We start from the raw sequence: 20,683 nt of genomic DNA, 5'->3' as shown, positions 1-20,683 counted from the left end.
CAAGCCAGTACGTGCAGTAGGATCAAAAACCCATTGCCATTGTTCTTGGGTTCTCAGTAGTCCTCATTGTCCGCTATGTTCAGCGAGTCCGGTTTTATCCCAGGCTTGGCGATGAAAGGAGACAGAGACAGAGACCCACATTGGAGCACCGGACTGAAATCTCAAGATCCAAATCAGGAGCAGAAGGAGAGAGAGCATGAGCAAGGAACTCAGGACCACGAGGGGTGCACCCACACACTGAGAGAGTGGAGATGTTCTATCGGGAACTCACCAAGGCCAGCTGGCCTGGGTCTGAAAAAGCGCCATCTTGTTTTAAGTACTTATGAACTGTAGAGAATGCATGGGAAGGGGTGAACCTGGAGAAAGACCAGTTGGGAAGCAGTTAGTGTCCCAGGGAAGAGATGACAGCAGCTTGGGAGAAGTGAGTGGATATCAGAGAGTCTTACAAGATGAGTCTGAGGCGGCGAGGAGAGAAAATCAAAGGCTGATTCCTGCTCTTCACAGGAGGAAGCAGCAGGGGAGACGGAAGCATAAGGGGGGGACTATGAAATGGACTGGACTGGGTGCAACTGGTGCTCGGAGGCCCTGATTCCACACCTTCTCCAGGACACCAACTGTATCTCTGCCCAGGCTTCTTTTCTGTGCCCCCTGTCGTGCACATGTTATAAGGGATAAGAATGGACACACCACTTCTCTTCTGAACCTTAGTTCCCATCTACGGAATGGAAGGACTAGGCTCACGGGGACAGAGAACGTTCCTCCTCCCCAAGATGAACAAGTTCGTCTCAGTTTCACTTAGATTTGTCTGCCTGTAATCTGTATGCCCTGTTTTGCTAAGGAAACTCTGAACCCCCAGAGGCTAAGTCTTCCCTGTACCCTGTGCCCTTGTCTGTGGCCTGTGCCTGGTGCCCTGTGCCACGTGTCCTGTGTCCTGGTATCATCCACCAGCTATAAGACTCCATTGGGACTGTCAGTTCTTGTGAATATGAGTCAGTGTTTTCTTGTTACTCCTGCCATCCTTCTACTACAGGGCTCCCGGAGGCTGGAAATGGAGCACGTTAACCCAAAACACAGTAGACACTCTGACATCCTAGATTAGACATTTCCTTATTCAGTGTCTCACTGGGCAGCATTTGGAGTCAAGGAGGAAGAAGAAAGCTCTTGGGAAAGAACACATGGCTGGAGTTAGCGTAGCTCACAAGCTTGAATATAGAATGTTGTTCCTGTGTCTCATGGGTGGGGTGTGTGTGTGTGTGTGTGTGTGTGTGTGTGTCTAAGTATACATTCATGCATGAGGATCAGCTGTGAGTTTCTCTGTATGGTATATGTCTGTGTATGTATTTGTACACAGAGCAATGCATATGATAATATGTATGCTAGCATTGAATACCAACACCTGTATGCATGCTTCTGTTTGTTAATTCACATATCTGTTCACGTGTGTCAGTAAACACATACACATGCACACATTTTCTAGTGGCACATACATCTATGATGGAATATGTAGATATGTCATATGAACCTGTGCTATTGTTTGTGTACTGATTAATTAATGGAGGCAGAACATAGAGTTTAAGAGCATGTGCTCCAAAGACTGCCAAAGTGGGCATAAGGCCTGACCTCAATATTAAAATCTATAACTCCCCAACATCTTTAACTCATCTTTAAATTGGACAGAATAATTGTACCTACCTTTGGTATTTAATGTGAAGGTAGGATGCACATAATGCATAAAAACATTGATCATTAGCTGGGCGGTGGTAGCGCATGCCTTTAATCCCAGCACTCGGGAGGCAGAGGCAGGCGGATCTCTGTGAGTTCGAGGCCAGCCTGGTCTACAAGAGCTAGTTCCAGGACAGAAACCAAAAAGCTACAAAGAAACCCTGTCTCGAAAAATACCCCCCAAAAAATATTGATCATTATAAAGTTATTCATGCTAGTAATAAATGTGTAAGTGGCTGATCTAGACGGTTTAAGTGAGACTTTCTGCATGTAAAGATAGGGCCTTGGGCGCATGACCATAACAACCTTAGCCTGCATATCTATTAGACTTTGGATGTTAGTATAGTCTGAAGCATTGAGGTGCACAGGACTGGCAACCAAGGGCAGGTATACATGTATTTGAGTGTGGTATTCTTAAGGATGTTCTGTCAGAACCAATCTGAGGGAAAGAACTGTGTTTCATGTATTATCTTAGCTAGAGCACAGGCCTGAGATTTAGCAGATATTTGGTACTGCTAAATTTGGTATTGACAAAATGTATATACGAACAAAGGGGAGGGATGAGTCAGAGACTATTACTCTAATAGCATGTTCATTTGTAGGAAAAGTAAAAAGCAGTACAACTCGTTACCTAGCTAGCTTTATGACACATAGGTGGCTAAATAAGTTGATAAGTAAATGAGATGGAGGGCTAGACAGATAATAGACAGATAGATACCAACAGGCTTATAGACAGCAGGTATTGTACATCCAAGTTTGGCTCTAGTTGGGTGGAATTCTGTTGACTTCCTTTGGAGGAGATACTCAAGTTCCTACTTCCCAGGAATCCACAGTGTTTTGCTCCTGGTTACTTTATGTGTTATTTTGTGCTTGCTGTGAGGTCCTGATGAAAAGGGAGTCATAGATGGAAGAGATAAGCCTCCTACCTAACAGCAACAGGAGTCTGTTTGCTTTCACCTCAAACATTGGGGTTCATGTAGAATTATACTTAAAAGAAGAACTGTGCCATTTAAAGATTTAAGAACCTTGTTCTGGCCCCAAACCCTTTATTCTACTGAAAAGAGAAAGTGGGCCATTGAGAGAGGAGACATTTAAGATGTTCAAACCTCTGCTGTAGGGCAGTTCCTACCATACCATTGTCTTTGGAATGCAGTAGACAAAGACCTTAAAGCTTTCAGAGAAACAGAAGGTGCTCTCCTCATGGCCTGTGGGATGTTGACCCACCCATGAGGTTAGTCTCATTGTCTACTTAGTGTTTGTTGGTCCCACTTACCCAGTCTCAGTTGTAGGGAGCCAGGAAACACCCTCATTCAAACAGCAAATTGGATCGTCCTAAGACAACGTGAGTGGGAGACAGCAACATGCTAGACCATCGCTGCCGCTCTTTGAACTAGGAAGGTATGCGCAACTGAAGTGCAGGAGACGTCCAAAGATGTGGGATTTTCCTCTATATGCTTGAGTACCATTAATGAATAAAGAAACTGCCTTGGCCTGTTGATAGGGCACAACTTTGGTAGGCGGGGAAAACTAAATGGCAGGCTGGGAGAAAGGAGGCAGAGTCAGACGGATGCCACGGATCTGCCACCAGAGACGTGCTGAAACTTTGCTGGTAGGCTACAACCTCATGGTGATATACAGGTTAATAGAAATGGGTTAAATTAAGATGTAAGAGTTAGCCAATAAGAAGCTAGAGCTAATGGGCCAAGCAGTGTTTTAACTAATAAAGTTTCTGTGTGATTATTTTGGTTCTGGGAGGCCAGGACAAACAAGTGGTTCCTTGCAACAGATAATAAGTAGATGTACCAGCTGTGTAGCTTCAGGAAGACTGAAGGATGGAAAGATGGACAAACCGGGGTGCATCATGGCTTCCGCAATCTGATTCTTAGTTTGTGTGCAACTGGGATGTACTCCTCGCCCCTGGCCTTCTTGCTTTGATATTATCACATTATTTAATACAATCTCTAGAAATCATAAATTAGTCAGACTAGACTGTGATACACCTACAATTATTCCCCTTTTTGCCTGAGTTAGTTGGAGTAAGTCTCTGTGTTTTGGAACCCAGATCCTGTCTGAACAAGGCTGTGCAGTGGAAACTCTCAGCAGACAGGCATGCCTAGCACCCAGGCTCTGACTCTGGCTTCTACTGTTCTTCCAGAAGTCAGCTTGGAGAAGCCTCATGTGTATCTGTGAGGAAAGGAAGCATTCCTCATTGGTCAAGTCTTTGTAAAGTGTTTTGGGATAATTAGTTAAAAGTCTTCAGGATGGGACATCACCTATCTTCTAGGTTTTGGGGCTAGAGTCCCACAACAGCATTGATGTATCATTTTCAGTCTGCCTTCCCCTGCTTAGTCCTCCAGAGCAAGCACACCACAATGCTAACAGCAAGGGCTATTCTCCACGGTAATGGCAGTTCTGCATAAAAAAAAAAGCAGTTCCTCCAGCATCTGGGCCCCAAGTGTAGAGATGTGTGCAGCTCTAGGCGCCATTGCAGTGGTGAAGGGCATAGATGAGTGGTGGGTCTGGTCTCCCCTTTGGGAGTCCTCACTCCCCTCCTCACAACCGCATGTTCCCACGTGACTGTTGCCAGAATGAAACACAGCAGAGAGAATGAATGCCAGGGTCAATGGGTTTCAATTCACCAGCTTTCAGGACACGAGACATTTAGGAAGAACCATGGCCTTTCTACCCACTCACAGGACACCTCTATCCAGGAGTTCTAATATGCATGCACTAATTACTAGCATCAAAAAGAAACCAAGCGGGTCTGGGTTCTCTTTCCAAGCCCCACTAATGAGTGAGCAAGCTGGCCTAGGACAAACTGGCAGTGTCTCAACACGAGAAAAAGAGGAACATAACGGAGCATGCTCTTCCCTTTCTCCAAACCCAGCCTAGCCTTGAACCAGGGCTGTCCACATGATGATACACAGAGGGATCCAGTTCTACTGAAGAAGGCTGGATGAGAGCCATCGCCAGAGGGAAGAACATGAGCTTCTCAGCCAGATGCCCAGCTGGCCTCTCAGAACAGCCAAGGCAGGAAGACAGGCAGGAAGAGCATGGGCCAGGCCATCAGGAACCCTGAAACATAAGGGACATGAGTCAAGTGTTGAGCTTTGGAGCTTAGCAGCCAATGCCAGCTGGCCTCCCTGTCACTTGCTGTGGAAGGGAAAAGCAACATCGCCCTAGAGTTGGTTGGGACAACAACTGCTTTTCCCATTTTCTTCTGGGCAGTTTTCTCAGCCTTCTTTGAAGATAGGTGGTACCATCTGATTAGATCTTGTCAGTGAAATAAGGATGGAAGTTTTCAATTCCATTTGTAGGACTAGTCATAAAAGCCTCCCTCATGCTCTCTCATTTGCCAAGGGTCCGAGATCTGACTCACGGAACACAGTGATGTGGCCAGGAATTACCAGAGGGTAGGAGGAGCCTGGCTTTCTAAAGACTTCCTAGGTCAGAACTGTATCCCCTAGCACAAAGGCATAGATTTAGGGTTATTGGTTATAGCACTAGCATTACTTACAGTGACTACGAATGCAGAGGCAGGAAGGATTAGAATGTGCTATCTCTGAGGCTTGACTAGCTAGCTAGGAATCTTAGCTCTGTAACTACCTGGGTAGACCTGAATAAGACATTACCCTTCTTGGTGCCCCAAATGCCCTTATGTACAAAAGGTAACTATTAATCGCACCTATTGATTTATCAGATTTCAGAAGGTTTAAGTGAATCAATTTATATCAAGCATTTGGAATATCATGTGTGGATTGAGAGCTATAGTTCAGTGGCAACATGTTTGCATGGCAAATGTATGGTTTTAGGTTCAATAAATAATGCTTCAATAAGATAAAATATAAAATATGTGACTAGAATGTGGTAAGTATTGTGTGAATGATGGTTTTGAAAATTAAACTGTGATATCTAAGATTTGTGTGTGTGTGTGTGCGTGTGTGCACATGCGCACATACACACGTGTTTGTGTGTGTGTGTGTCTTCTGCACACTATTTAATGCTCAGTGTTAAGGAGGGGGAATATTGAATGACAGTTGTCTTGTATAAACATGTCGACCCCTTTGAGACCACTGCCAAATCACAGTGTCCCCCATCCCCAGCAATTTGAAAGTCACTTGATGATGCCCTAGAGTGTGAGGAAGGGAGTGTGATTCTCAGGAACGCAAATGTATGACAGTTTTTACACTAAGACTTAGACTTTTGATAGTTAATCCTGAAGCCTCAGAAGTGATTCTGAGTGATTGCAAACTATGGGAAGCACAGAGCCCTCTTGTGGTGGCTGTTCCCTCTCAGCAGGCTCCATACTTCTCCCCTCGAAGGCTCCAATGTCTGCATGCAGCCCACCTGGGAAGTTCTGAGCAAGATGCTAGCCTGAAGGAGTGGTGGAAATGAAAGAGACGTGAGGTCCCTGACTTCTAGGTGCTTTTATTCTGTGCCATAAACATTTCACACAATGGGTCTTTCTTTTCTGAATGCCATCTGAAGTTACCACTGAACTGTACTTATTTGGGAAATACTTAGCCTGCTGCAAAGTTGAGGATTTGAACACAAAAAGAATCTTTTCCCATCTGGGTTCACTAATATCTACCTTTCAGAGGATAGAAAAAAATGTATTTTCCATACTATCCAAACCATACTCTTCAGTGTCTCTGGTATTAAATTCTAAGTCATTCATCAACACCCACTCAGGCATATCTGTGCCATGTGAAACTCTCTTAACCATGTCTGGTATAGTTAATTAGGTTCCTATGCGCTCAGGCTCTGTCCACCACTTGACACTTAAGAGCCCATGCCTTGTCTTACTTATTTGTTCAGCTCTTGTTGCCTCTGCCTGGAGGGTTCCACTCATCTTGTAGTTCCTGATCTAGAGACATTTGCTCTCTTGGTCAAATATTATTTCTTCTAACACTTCTGACTACCCTATCTTCCTACTTAGATCACTACACCATCAAACATTGTTTGGACACATGACCATCCAAAACAAAGATTCCATTTCTCATGTTCATTTGAGCCAGGTGTAGCCACATAGTTAGATAATAAACAATGAGATATAAATGAAGGTGTGAGATGCCAACTGCCAGAACGTTCCACAATGCTCACTGATTTCCTTCATGTTCTTTCTCTTCAAGCCTGGCTGTTATCTTGGACCATAAAAATGATGGCCACAGGCCGGGCAGTGGTGGCGCACGCCTTTAATCCCAGCACTATAGAGGCAGAGGCAGGCAGATCTCTGTGAGTTCATGGCCAGCCTGGTCTACAAGAGCTAGTTCCAGGACAGGCTCTAAAGCTACAGAGAAACTCCGTCTGGAAAAAAAATGATGGCCACGTCTGAAAGAGTAAGCTGGAAGAAGTTTGAATCTTTGATGACTTGATCATGGATTTTCTTACCCAAAGATTTCATTTATGTGTTAGAGAAATAAACTTCTCTCTGATTTAAGACTTTATTACTTATGCCTATAGCTTCCTATAATACTACCCATCTTTTATTTCTAATTATTTTTTTTGCTTTTTATTATCTATTTATCATCCTGGAACATAAATTCTACGAGGGTAGACCCCTGGCCTGTCTTGATCAGCAATGCATTATCAGTTTCTAGAACAGTTCCTGGCACAGGGTAACACTTGGAAAATACTTGCTGCTAAGCAAGTGTCTCCTCTGCTAGATTATAGAACCACCTTTGGGTTAGCATCATTTCCTGAGTCAGGACCCCAGAACAGGGCCTGGCACACTGAAAGGGGCACATTGATGTCCAGAGGGTTGGAGGACGGAAGGAAAGAGACTCAACAGTGCTATGAGATCATAAGGAAGCCATGTACCTGCAGTGCCAGGAGTGCCACTTGAGGTCTCGAGAGTCTGAGCACCTGTGGGCAAGAGCAGAAGGTGAGGATCTCCTTGGGCATCCTCTGATGGCTACAATCTTGCTCCCAGCCCTCCTGGACTGGATCACCACCCCCACTGGCAATCCTCACTGTGGAGGCCTTGGTGACTTGGCAGGTGCATATCTAAGAACATTCTATGCAGCTTCTGTCTAATCTTCCTAACAGGTTTGTGAAGAAAGTCTCTTCACCTCCCATTTGCCTGGGGGGGGGGGGGGGACAGAGGCTCAGTGATGTCAAGGAACTCGCTAAGTTGATTTTTTTCAGTGTCAGAGTTGAGATTGCAGCTCCAGCATGACAGTCACTTCCCACCATCAGCTAGAAAGGGTTGAAAGGTGCCTAGGGTGTGGCAAAGTACCGTTTCGGGTGTGTCTGTGAAGGATTTTCCACTGATCAGCTCAAGGAATAAAAGACTTCCCTGAATGCGCATGTAACTATTCTACAGCCTGGACTAAAGGGGAAATGGGGAGAGCTCCATGGATTCCCTTCCTCTCCCTCCCTTCTCCCTCCCTCCCCTTTCCCTCCCTCACCGCAATGAATCAAACAGCTTTGTTCCACCTCATTCTTCCTCTGTGACCTTCTGCCTGGCTAGAGGCCCCAAAACATGGAGGCAAGCCACCATAGACCAAAACCTCTGAAATCATGAATCCAAATAGGTCTTTCCTCTTTAGTTCTTTCCCCAGCAATCCAGTCACCACAATGAATAGCTAACAAGACCTGTGCGTTTGCCCCAAATCCCCCCTACTCAAGTTGTCCTGTGATGCTGCACAGGGCTCCAAGTTGAGAGCTCGGTGAGGGGGCAGGGCCACTCAAGGCAGAACTTCCTCGTGAGACAGCTCAGCCTGTTCATCCCAGAGGGAGAAGAGGGACCAGTGGTGACCGCCTGAGGTTGCCATGGGCAGCCGGGCTGATGATATACATAAAGCTGTTCAGCACAGAGTGCGGATAAAAATACTATTATTTGATGAGAATTCACATTACTGCATCTTAATTTTGTCAAGGCAGAAAGCTCTTTCTTTCTTGGCAGGAGGGGCTCTTGCTCCTCCAGTCAGGTGGCAATAACAACCACGACAGTACCACACACACTTGTGTGAGATGAATGAAGCATGAGAGTGTGGTTGCATTGTTTCCCCCATTTCCTATCTCCAGAGGATCGTGGCTAAATTTTGGAAAGCGCATTCACCCTGCTAGAGAGGAATTACAGGACCCCGGGCCAGCTGTGGGGAAAAGCGGTGAAATCAGACTCATCTGGGTTCATTCTAACTCCTGCCACTCATAAGCAAGTGATCTTAGGCGAGTCTGTTAATCTCTCTGAACCTGGAGTTCTAACAACTAAATGAACACAGTCGTGGGAGGATTAAGTATATTGATGAATGCAAGAGTTACACCCAGCCTCTATTACCCAGGCGCCGCCATAAATGCCAAGACAGCTCCACTCCATAGAAAGACACATTCACAGCGATGGGTGCAGCGAGAAAGAAGAAAAGCCCGGAGGGGGGGCTGGCCTTGGTGACCCCAAGCATCCACAGGTAATTATTGATACTTGGTCAGCTGTCCTTGCACCAGGACTCGCATACTTACCTTTCCTACTGATGGGTCCTAAGTCCAGAACCTGGGCCAAGTTGATGCCTGGTCCACTGCTGCGGAGCTGACTTCTAGAGCAAGACTGTAGAGACATAGGACTCCTGTTATATCAAAATGTAAATACCTGGTTCCTATGTGCAGGTTGTCAAGGGTATGAACATCTGTGAACCTATGGCCTAAGCACTTGGTTAACCCACCCTATGGCCTTCTTTTTGATGCTATGGTTTCTTCCATCCGTGAGAATTCAGTCACGCTTTAACATACCTGGGTTTGACTCTTATCTCTATCCTCTCCTGTATAATTGGGACAAATGTCTTTATCTATCTACGATCAAATAGTTCACATCTAGTTTTATTTAGCTAGTTATTCATACATTCATTTATTCATTTATGCATAGAAGCATGTGTGGAGCAAAGGACTGATATCAAGTGTCTGTCTATATTGCTGTCATCTTCTTTTTTGGTCAAGATCTTTCAACGAACCTACAGCTTGTCCTTTTGGTTAGGCTGGTGATTTAGTGAGACCCCAGAATCCTGTCTCTGTCCTCCCAGAAATTGGGTTACAGACAACGCTGGCATCCTAGTTTTCTCATGGGTGCCGGGGATCCAAACCCAGGTCCTTCAGCTTGTATAGTGAGCATTTTAGCATTCAGATCTCCCCAGCCCTGCACATTTGGTTTTTAACATTAACATGAAGTGTGACAGCAACATATAGACACATTGTAAGCACCCAAGGAATATCAGCCATTCAAACATTGCCCATTAGGTGTGAAAGTATGGGCTTAGGAGTCACAGCTCAAATGGGGAACACTCCAATTTGATATTAACCTGTAACATCTAGCCCTATATGGGGCTGTGTTAGGGACTTCTCTGAGCCTCAGTTTCTTTATTTGCATCGTAGGCTTGATTAAATAGTCATTGTGAGAGCTCAAGTAGATAAGATGCAGGCGCTTTAGTGTAGGGCCTGCCCCAGAGAAGGGACTGAGAAAGCCTCGCCACAGGGTCACATTTGCCCCTCACTGAAAACCTGAGGTCCAGAAATAGTCAGCATTTGGGAGTTTCTCAGATTTTGGAACCTTCACAGTCTTTACAAGTTAGTCATTTATAATCTGAGGATCTGCAACCCAACCTTCTACAAAACCTGAAACTTTTTGAGCTTCATCTTGTCCCTCAAAAACTTTAAGAGTTTGGATCATTTTGGGTTTGAAATTTTTGAATCAATGATGCTCAAGCTGTAACATCGTAATCATTCATAACAGATGTTATGCCAAGGAAAATTGGTCTGCCTTATGATGAGACAATAATTGCTCATAAATAGGCTTTGGGGATGCTCAGCCTAGACCTTATTTCTTCTTTCTTCTCTTCCTTATATCCAGCCTCCCACCCATCTGTCTTTCCACCTCTTCAAGCATCCATCCATCCATTCAACCAACTTCCTTCCTTCCTTCCCTACTTCCTCTCCTTTTCTTCCCTCCCTCCCTCTCTTCCTCCCTCCCTCCTTCTCTCCCTCCCTCCTCCCTTCCTTCCTTCCTCCCTATCTTCCTTCCAATTATGCATTTATTCATCCTTCTTTCCATCCACGACTCCAATAAATAAATGTAGACAGCCAACTGGGTACCAATCCAAAGAGACACTCACTGGTTCACACTCTTCATTAGTGGAGTCACATAGGTTCACCTCACAATGCAGGAAAACTAGGTCGTAATTTCCAGCAAACATGAACATCTGTACTGAGAACCGGCTTTCTGAGGACACCCCATTCTCCTCCACGTTGATGGTGGAATCTTGTTGATTTGGGCAGCTAGGAGAATAAAAGGGGCAAAGGTGTAACTTCTAACCCCACACTGGAGAGCATTAAAGAGCCCTCTGCCCCAGGTTCTGTCCATCATAGTCTCATTTTTCTAGTCTGTCTTTCCGCAATAAGTTTGTATGGTTTAAGTTTTGGGGTGCCCAGTTTCTAGGATGAGTCAGAAGATTCCAGTCCCCATTTCTATGTAAGTGATTCGGGTCTGGTTAATCATCCTTATTGTGCCTCCATGGTCCAGTTTTTTTACCTCCATACTCTTTTTAATTTTTTCTGTATTCTTGAGTATTCCATACACATGTACAATGAAATGTGATCATACCATCCATTTTCCTCCGACCCTCCATGCACCCCTTGATTGTAAAGCAGAGACAGGCATGTCCATTTTATATAATTGAGATGAGCACTTAGGAAGACGACTGTGTTGCATATCTCACTACAGAGCTGGCCACACAGCTGAGCCCAAACATGAATTTTACTAAGCACCATTAATATTTGAATTGTAACCTCCAGGCAGGTATTTCCTTTGTTTTATCATTAAATGACATACAAGAATATCTTGTCCTGTAATATTCATATATCACATTCATTTTAATCAATATAAACATTTATATAATAGGCCATTATTACTCAATTGAACTATATTTTAACAGTAAACATAATGGGGAAGTTATCAAGAATACTAAGATGGGAAATTATTTGTATTTATTTACCCCACTCATCCAGCTTGTTTTAATACTTTAGGTTAAAATATCAGGAATAATCTTCCAAGATCAATCAGGACGTAAAGGCACATTATTTCCAAATAAAGTGAATCAATTTGCACTCAGCCAGCAATGGATGAGACAACATTTTTATCAAAACCTTAGCTACGAAAAGAACAAAACAAAATAAACAAAAACAATTAATCCCAGAGTGTACTGATACCTGTCTCTGATGATGAAGTACTTCACGGGGTCATTCTTATCTTTTGTGGGTGTGGCATAGCAGTTCCTCAGCAACAGCTTGAACCTGGAGTCATCTCCTCTATCCAAGATGGCACCCACATAGAGCATAGACTCCACCTGAAGTTCCACTTGGGCCTCTTCATACGGTTGTGTGTAGCTCTGGTCTCGGAAGAGGGCCATCCTGACGGTGAACTCTCCTGCCCCACCCACATCAATATTCAGGGAACTGAGACGAGGAAAACCACAAGAGTGGAAACATCAGGCTTTGACAGGAAAGAAGCAACTAAATCAAGCCTTACACAATGACAATATTATGGAGAAAATGATGTATCTCTGATCTGTAAATGAACTAGTTGATAATCCATTGAAACAGACCACTTATTGGCATTTAAGCTCTGAACTTGACAGACTAGCAAGCCTGTCTCCAGGATTTGCGCCCATTCCCCCTGTGTGGCAGCTACATCAGACTCTCACTCAAGGAACACGGGTTAGTACACAGCACCATCTTGTCACCTGGGCAATGGGGTTTGGGATCAGCTCTTACAGGCTCACAATTTTTAGCCTTATGTCTCTTGTGTCCACCCCACAAGCTTCAGCCGATCCCAGTCTGAACAAGATAAATGACTTTCATTTTTATATTTATGAACGTGGGCTCCAACACGAGATAGCTTGAAAACCTTTGAACTTTGACATTCTTAATTCTTCGCATCCTGCAATTCTGTGAGCCCAGGAGGCAATTGGGGGAATGAGACAAGCACCCTGGATTTCTGGCTGACAGTTTAGAAAAACCCCTTGGCAATTCTAGAGTTGTATAAAACCTAGTTTAATGAACTTTGTTCTGGGAAAAAGGGGCAGTGGTAAACAAAATGCAAACAAAAGCCTTGCCTGGATCCAATCACACCAAACCATTGTTTCACTCTATTTCTTGTGGGTATAGGTGCCGTTCTTCAAAAGTAGACTTGACTTAAATCTCAAGCCTACAGTAAAGCCTCCTAGACCCCTTCTGATCTCTACCACGCAAAGATCAGGTCTGGGATCCATGCCTACTGACCCAAAGTACCCTATATTTCTCCTACATTGCATTATCTGATTTGCAAACGATTATCAATTATGACTGTTGATATGATTGGTTGTTCGCTGCCTTTCCTTCAAGATGAATGAACTTGTCTGAAGTTTTTGCTTCCTGAGCATATTTTGAGCACCAATCCATGGTACAGCATTGCTTCATAGTAAAAATCTTTACTAATCATTAGTTTCTTGATCATTCTCCATGTCCTTAGCTTCAATACAGAAATGTAGTGATTGGAAGCTCCTGCGGTGGGCGTGGTAGCACTGTGTGGTCATCACGGATTGTGTGTGTGATCATACCTTACAACGGGCCGAAGTGCAGTTTGGAGGCTGATCTTCATGTCCAGTGGGTAGGCACACTGGAAGTTGACATTGACGAGGAAGTCCCTGATGATGAAATCAGTGGCCAAGGAGAGGTTGTTTCTGTAGATGGCATGGGTCCCATTGTTCTTTGGTATAAAAAAATGAAAGCACATGAGTTTATGCAGATGTGTGTAGGTGTTTATCTCGAACTCAGATCTGCCTGAGTCCGTAGTCAGTGTTCCCAGCCATGCAGTCACCCTGAATTCTGACACCCCCCCCCAACCCTTCAGAGAGTAAGGGGTCCTCTTTTTCCTGCAGCGCCAGTACTTACAGGAAGCCCAGAGTAAACACTAGAAACTGAATGACGAACCCTGGGGAAGAGTCAGGGGCTGCCATGCTTGCTCTTCCCACACCACCCCTAACGAAGATCATTGTGATCAGAGCTGACCTCACGAAGCTCAAGTGCTAAGCCCAGCCTAACCTCTTCAACATGGACCAACATGTGTAAATCCACAGAGCCCTGGCAGCCTGATGAGAACAAGCTATTTGCCTACAATCTCACTGCTCTAAAGATGCTCCCGTGAGCCCAGATCCCACCTGCTACTACAGCAGAGTGAATATCACTTACTTCCAGAATGTTCCCACAGGCATTATCCCCAACGGGGCTGGTGGCAGACACCCAGTTGTTGGGCTCATTCTGCATGATTCCACTACAGTTCCGGTCATTCAGGAAGGTAATAATCTCCTCCTTGAAACCCAGACCTCCCAGCAAGCACTTGTCCAGCTTCACCTTGATCTCACTAGGTCCACAGTCCAGCTCAGGCTGCAAACTCTGAGGATCTAGGAGGTCAAGAGTAAGGTCAGTGGTGTGGACAGAGAACTGGAATCAATGAGGAACGTCTTCCTTCTCTGCCTTTTGGCAAACTGATTATGCCCATCGAGCTGCAGGATAGACTAGATGGGGTCAGAGACCCCAACAGAAGTCACGCTCACACTGATAAAAAGAGGTCTCCAATTGAAGACTTCCAAGCATCTCAGATACAGGCTTGACTTAGCTGCTCTTGGAAAACCAAAGTGGTTCTATATTCGACACTAAACCAAAGCCAGATGCCCGTGCCACCAGTGTTCCACCAGCTGACTTGGAAGTCTGGTCTGGCCCCACCCTCTCTCACCCTTGCAAACCCACTGGCTTCATAACAAGTAGCCTAACTAAATCTCAAGATGTCCCCAGTGTCAGTTCCATGGCCCCTGACACTGGTCCCTGCCTTATCCTGACCCTGTCTCATTACTTTTGCCCTGTCTACTCAGCCCCAGGAGCTACTCACCAGAAACACTGAGGTCCGGATTACAGACACAGGTCCAGGAGCCATCTTGGAGTAGAACACATTTCTCCTCAGGACGGCAAGTGATATCACACTCGGTGGGTTCAAAGGTGGGTGCAGGGGTGGTCTTAGGGGTGGTTTTAGGGGTGGGTGCAGGGGTGGTTTTAGGGGTGGATGCAGGGGTGGTTATAGGGGTGGGTGAAGGGGTGGGTTCAGTGGTGGATTCAGGAGGGGGTTCAGTGCTGGGTACAGGGGGGGGTTCTAGAGGGACAGAAGAATAAGAATAAGATGCAGAGTGGGAAGGGTCTGAGTCCTCCCAAACCAACTCTCTCATTCCTTCAGTCTTTATAAACACATGAGATTCTTGCCAGAAGAGCCAAACCTCCAACTCATAGTTCCTGATTCCCATTTCCAGCAGAGTGAGTAACATCCCTGAAGCTGCCAGGCCAACGATTTTAAGTCCACAGTTGCCAGGGTTATAGGACCTGGGTTTAAAGCCTGGCTCTTCTGCATCCTAGCTCTGTGACACAGGGAGAGCTCTTGGACCTTTTTGTGCTCCAGATGCTAATATGAATGACTACATAGACCCCATTTCATGAACTGACTAGGAAGATTCAGGGAATCCATATGTTTAAAGTGGAATGGTCGCAGATGCACTGTGAGCAATGCAAGCTATTAGTTTTGCCCTTTTGTTTCAGATAAGAAAACAGGTTTTAAGAAGAGTAAAATTTGACAAAAGTAAAATTTGAATGAGCCTGGGTTCTTGATATGATTTGTGTGTGTGTGTGTGTGTGTGTGTGTGTGTGTGTGTGTGCGCGCGCGCGCGTGCTGTGCATGGATGTGTGGGTGTGAGCACTCACCTATGCACAGAGACTAGAGGAGAACATCAAGTGTCCTGCTCAGCCCCTCTTCACCTTCTTCCCCTAAGACAGAGTCTCTCATTGAACTTGGGTCGAGACTGGCAGCTAGTAAACCCCAGACTCCTGTCTCTGATTCCCAGTCTTGGGGTAACAGGCGAGCTTGGCTGCCTTCAGCTTTTTACATGGGTGCTGAGGGTTGTCCCCACAGTCCCCACACTCGTGTAGCAAGCACATTTTAGCTACTGAGTCTTCTAACTCGCCTGGAATTACGCAATATGCATTTATAATTCAGGCTATCTCATACTCAAATGTGAATCTCTGGCTTGTGCCTGGCAGTTCCCAAATTATGTTTCCATGTGTATTTCTGACAGGAGCCTAGTGGTGGTGGCTGCTTTGCTTAGTCTCCTCTTGGACCTTTCTGGATCCTCTGAGTCCTGGGCACTAAAAGGCACCCTGTCCTGCAGCTGCTGCTTACCTGTGCAGTATCTCAGACTGCATTCAGGGGTGCCCTGGAGCTTGTATACATGAAAGATTCCTGATTCTTCTGAGCAGGCCTTCACCTTGACCTCAGAACTCCAGAAGCAGCAGTTTTCATTCCAATTGGCACAGGCTGTGTGGCTGACAATGCCATCTTCCAGGTTGGGGTGAGCTCCATTCAGCCACATGGGAGCAAAGGTATGGCACCGGAATACTTCCACACAGGTCTCTGGCATCCTCACTCCTCCTTCACCCACAAAGCGGTACCAGCCCCGCAGATTGTCATCACACGCATCTGAGACCTCCGTGTACTCTGTGCTTCTGGATGGGTCATCCAGGGTGATGTAATTCTGACAAGGGTCAAAGCAGGAGCCAGACGCTCCACAGTCCAGCCCATCAGAGCCACTGTTCCTGGGGCCTCCATAATCTAGGATGAATAGAGAGCGTGCAGGTTTATTAAGCAACTCCATAGCCTTCAGGGTTTTTATCCCTTCTCCATTCTGCTTTGAATGCCCTAATGATTCCAGTGAGGCCAATAGGTGCACACTGTAGTAATTAATGCCAGACTTTGTTGCTCAGGGAGCAGAAGGGTCAGGAAGAACTTTCCATGGCATTTTGCGTGCAGCAAGGACATCCCAGCCACCACCTTACATAACCCCACTGCCCCACCCAAGGTTTCAAAGAGCTTCTCTGTGGGCCACTAGCAGGACACTGTGTGTGTCCCATTCAGTCAGTGTTTGTTGTTCTCAATATATCATGCAGGATCCCTGAGAAAATCCCCAGATATTAGTGAAGTGAATGAAGCAGAAACAAATGTTATCATGTTGCTTGATTTGGCAAAATATGTCATAAAATGAAAGTTGTCCTAAGTTGGACCCATCTCTAGAAGTAAGCACAGATTTGTTGTATAACCCTTAGGATTTTCCCATGCCTGTGCAAACACACACACACACACACACACACACACACACACACACACACACAGAGGGGGAGAAGAAGACAGAGAGTCATTTTAAAACATTGGTTGTAATCTTTAATGTATTACAAAAACAGCACTGTTCCCTATCAGTAGGTAATAGCACGGGTCGGCATCCACAGATCAATCAGGCCACTCAATCTCAAGCTTAGTATTACTGGTATATTATTGGCTGTGTTATTCACTATTGTGTAGCTGCCATCAAAACAGAATCAGAGAACCCTCGACCTCTACCCTCTCAATGCCAGTAGCCACTTCTGAAGACTTCGGGCATCACCGATGGTCCCAGAAAGCTGAAATCACCTCCACTGAAAACCACACATCTAACAGGGCCATTTCTGCTGCTGAGTTTTCACTTGGGGGTTGAGGGAGGGGGTGAGCCACAATGTATGAAGAGGCAGAGAAGTAACGAAGGAAATGGTCAGAGGCTGGAAGAGGAAATTTAAAGTCAACTCTGATCTGCTGGCTGGTGACCTTGAAAAGTGATAAAGCTCTCCTAGGACTCAAATGCAAAACCACCCCAATAGTTCAAGGTTTCCAGATACCCTTCCCACACCTCAGGCCCTGACATTTGTACACCTGTGATCTTGTTCCTGTGATTGACTTATAGAGACTTTTTCAGTGATTCCTTTTAAAAATTAAATAATTAAGGGATACTGAAGAGATAGCATGAAGATGTGAGATCCATCACAGAGAACTCGCTTTAATGAGCTGGGCACAGTAGCATGAGCTTCTGATCCCAGGGCTGGAGAAGTGGGAATAGGCAGGTCCTCAGGGGCTCACCAACCAGTCAACCTAAGCTGTGGCGGAAGTGAGAAACCCTGTCTTAAAAAGCAAAGCAGATGGTACTGGAGGAATGGCATCTAAGGTTGTTTTCTGGATTCCACACGTGCACACGCGTCCACACACACATACATGCATGTGCATACTCATAGTTATAAATATATAGATAAGTAAGTTTCATCTAGAGGAAGAATATCTCTGATAACATAGGAATGTAGGGATGGTTGTATTGTTATATTATTTAATATTCATAAGTAAATATACAACCATTAAAAAAAAATGAAGGGCTTTCCAGGCTGCCAGAGTCGCTTTGGGGAGGAGTGCTTCATTTTGGAGGTAAATACTTAAAGATAAAATGAGATGGTTACTGTACAATGCCACACACAACACCCAGATGCAGCCAGATACCCCTAGAATGATAACCTAAGCATCTCTTTGGGCTCACAATCTTATGTGCGCCAGTAAGACTTTGCTTTAAAAAGGCAGGGAAAGGCCATTTTCCAGTCTTGATCATGCCTGTGTTTGCTCTTAGGAGAGGAATTGTCCTTGTTATTCTTGGGTCATTTCCAGAGCACCCTGTTCTTTCCCACGGGAGTAGGAGCTCAGCTCTCGGAGCTCAGTTTTCTTCCCAGCTTCCCACCATAGGGATCCTCACATTGGCACTCCCAGCTGGGAACTTTTTCTGCAAGTGTCTGGGTTGCCCTCATTTACGGGTTTTAGAAGCTGTGGATTTAATCCCAGAATCCTGAAGGCTGAGGCAGGAGGATGGAGAGACAGCAAACACACACATACACACACACACACACACACACACACAGAGAGAGAGAGAGAGAGAGAGAGAGAGAGACAAAGAGAGAAAGACACACACACACACACACAGAGAGAGAGAGAGAGAGAGAGAGAGAGAGAGAGAGAGAGAGAGAGAAGACAGGAATATTGTTAATTCTAGTACCTTTGTTTTTACAGATAAGCAACTTGATAGGGAAGGTGAAAGGGGGTGACAGGGTGACCTTTTTATCTTCCAGTCTGTGCTCTCTGATCATCCTCAGAAAGGGGCTGCAGAACTAAGGTTACTGGCTCCCCTGCCCTTTAAGCAGAGAGATTGCTGCTTTCCTTGTTCTCTCTATCTCTAAGTCTTTGTTCCCAACTCCCTGTTCCTAGAACCAAACTGAGTGGCCTTTTCTGCTCCCTCCCTCTGCCCACTCCCTAGGTATTGCTGAGTATCTGTGACCCCTGGCGAGCAGATACTCACCTTGCTGTGTTGTTGTAGATGAAGAGGCCAGCATCAGAATGCAGGCCACAGCCAGCCACAGCAGGTCACAGCCCACCATCTTTCCCCTTAAAGTGAGGCTTGCAGGTCACACCGCAGTCTGCAGACTCTCCATGTAACTACAGGAAAGGAAAGGCTCGTGTCAGGTCAGGCCCACAGACCACTATGCCTGGGGGTGAGGTTGATACTCAGCTCAGCACCTATCATGTGACAAAATTTGCTTGAAGCCCTTTGCATGGTTTGCCTCACTTAAGTCTCTGCCTTACTCCACAGGAAGCTGCTATCATGGTTCCCATTTTGTGGTGAAGAAGTTTAGTTTCGAGAGTATGTTAAACCAAACCATATCTATACAGCTGCTTCTCTGAGCAACTATGGACATGGCATGGACCTGGCAACAGGTCCAAGTTTTCAAAAGCCAAACTTCTGGCCTGATGTGCAGAAATGGAGAGGGATGGGATTAAGGGCTTTCCAGGATGAAATCCATTAATGAGCAAGCCAAAGGTGGGTGAGCACTGCAGAATGTCCTAGAGTGGTGTTTGGAAATTTCCTGCGCAGGTGGAAATAGACACTCTCGAGAAATTGAAGGCAGGGATTCTAATGCCTGCTGGTACCTATGAGTAAGAGTGCAGTCTGTCTTAATCATATGCATCAGGTCCTCTGGGATTTCAAAAGCATAGTGCTATGTTAGATTAAATCCCAAGACCCTTTTCTCTCAGTACAGAAGATAGCACACACTGACTCCCAGTAAAAAAATTTACATGATAGAATAATTAATGAATGAATAATAAAAGCAAAGAAACAAGTAAATAATAGATAGATAAAATGTATGTCAACTTCAGGTGACATTTATCCTTCTATGCCCTGAAAGGGGACCTCTAGGTGATTTCTTGCAGCCTCTAAAAAATGTTCAGTTGGAGCTAGAAACCTGTTTCTGATGGCATATCATGAGTCATTTCAAGGATCAGAAGAGCACCCGGGACTGCATTTTGAGAGTCGCTAACCCAAGTGGAAACCTGTGTCTTTTTAGTAGGAAGGGAAAAGATGTCCTATATAAGCTGGCCAGAGCCAGCCAATGACTGGGACTGTGAGCTGACTGACCTGGGGAACATTTGACAATGGCTAAGGTCCAGAATCACTTCTGGGTTCAGAAAGTTTACAGATGCCCCAGGCAAGTCAAGTAGGTAAAAAGGGTGAAACTCACCTGCTGGTGAGGAGAAAGCTTGCTGGGTCTTGGATCAGGACTTACCGTCAGCGAAGAACCCAGAGGCTCCTTCCTCTTCTGTTCCTCCCAGCGTGGGAACAGATCTTGCTGCCTGCTTCATTTATACTGACACTCCCCACTCATGTGGCCCTTCATGATTGGTGCTGAGGGCGCTAAGTTCCCAGGCGCTAGGGCCTGTTGGCCGTAGGTAAGATAAGCCATTTACCGTAAGGGTGGTGAAAGGAGGGCTTTTGTGCCACCTGCATGGAAACTCTTCCAGAAGGTGCTATTCCACATGAATGGTTCTCCGCAAGTAATTGCAATATGTACTTAAGATTGCCTACACCAATCATTGCCAGTATCTTGCAATCATGATTTTTCCCATCTAATCCTCCAATAAACTCATAAAGCCAATGCCATGTTTATTCCCACAGAGCAAACATGAGTGAGAAGGAAGCAAAAATGCCCAGAGGAAAGTAGACAGAAA

At 45.4% G+C, this 20,683-nt stretch overlaps 1 protein-coding gene across 1 annotated transcript; it reads right to left on the bottom strand.

Annotated features, from left to right (window-relative positions):
* Positions 1–2,301: 2,301 nt before the first annotated feature.
* Positions 2,302–20,379, bottom strand: Gp2 (glycoprotein 2). Its single transcript, XM_041667221.1, has 11 exons — positions 20,242–20,379; positions 18,978–19,114; positions 15,942–16,393; positions 14,633–14,723; positions 13,936–14,147; positions 13,305–13,453; positions 11,917–12,162; positions 10,824–10,986; positions 9,184–9,268; positions 7,543–7,587; positions 2,302–4,797 (listed from the first exon to the last, which is right to left on the bottom strand). Exons 2-11 carry the CDS (start codon positions 19,054–19,056, stop codon positions 4,739–4,741), a joined length of 1,581 nt encoding a protein of 526 aa, XP_041523155.1. The 5' UTR covers positions 19,057–19,114; positions 20,242–20,379; the 3' UTR covers positions 2,302–4,738.
* Positions 20,380–20,683: the final 304 nt, after the last annotated feature.

Source organism: Microtus oregoni, unplaced genomic scaffold (assembly GCF_018167655.1).
Source record: "Microtus oregoni isolate MIOR12 unplaced genomic scaffold, Mior012 000016F_ref0000370, whole genome shotgun sequence".
Taxonomy (NCBI): Eukaryota; Metazoa; Chordata; class Mammalia; order Rodentia; family Cricetidae; genus Microtus; species Microtus oregoni.
Note: the sequence above shows the minus strand (reverse complement) of the source record. Positions and strands in the feature narration are given on the sequence as shown.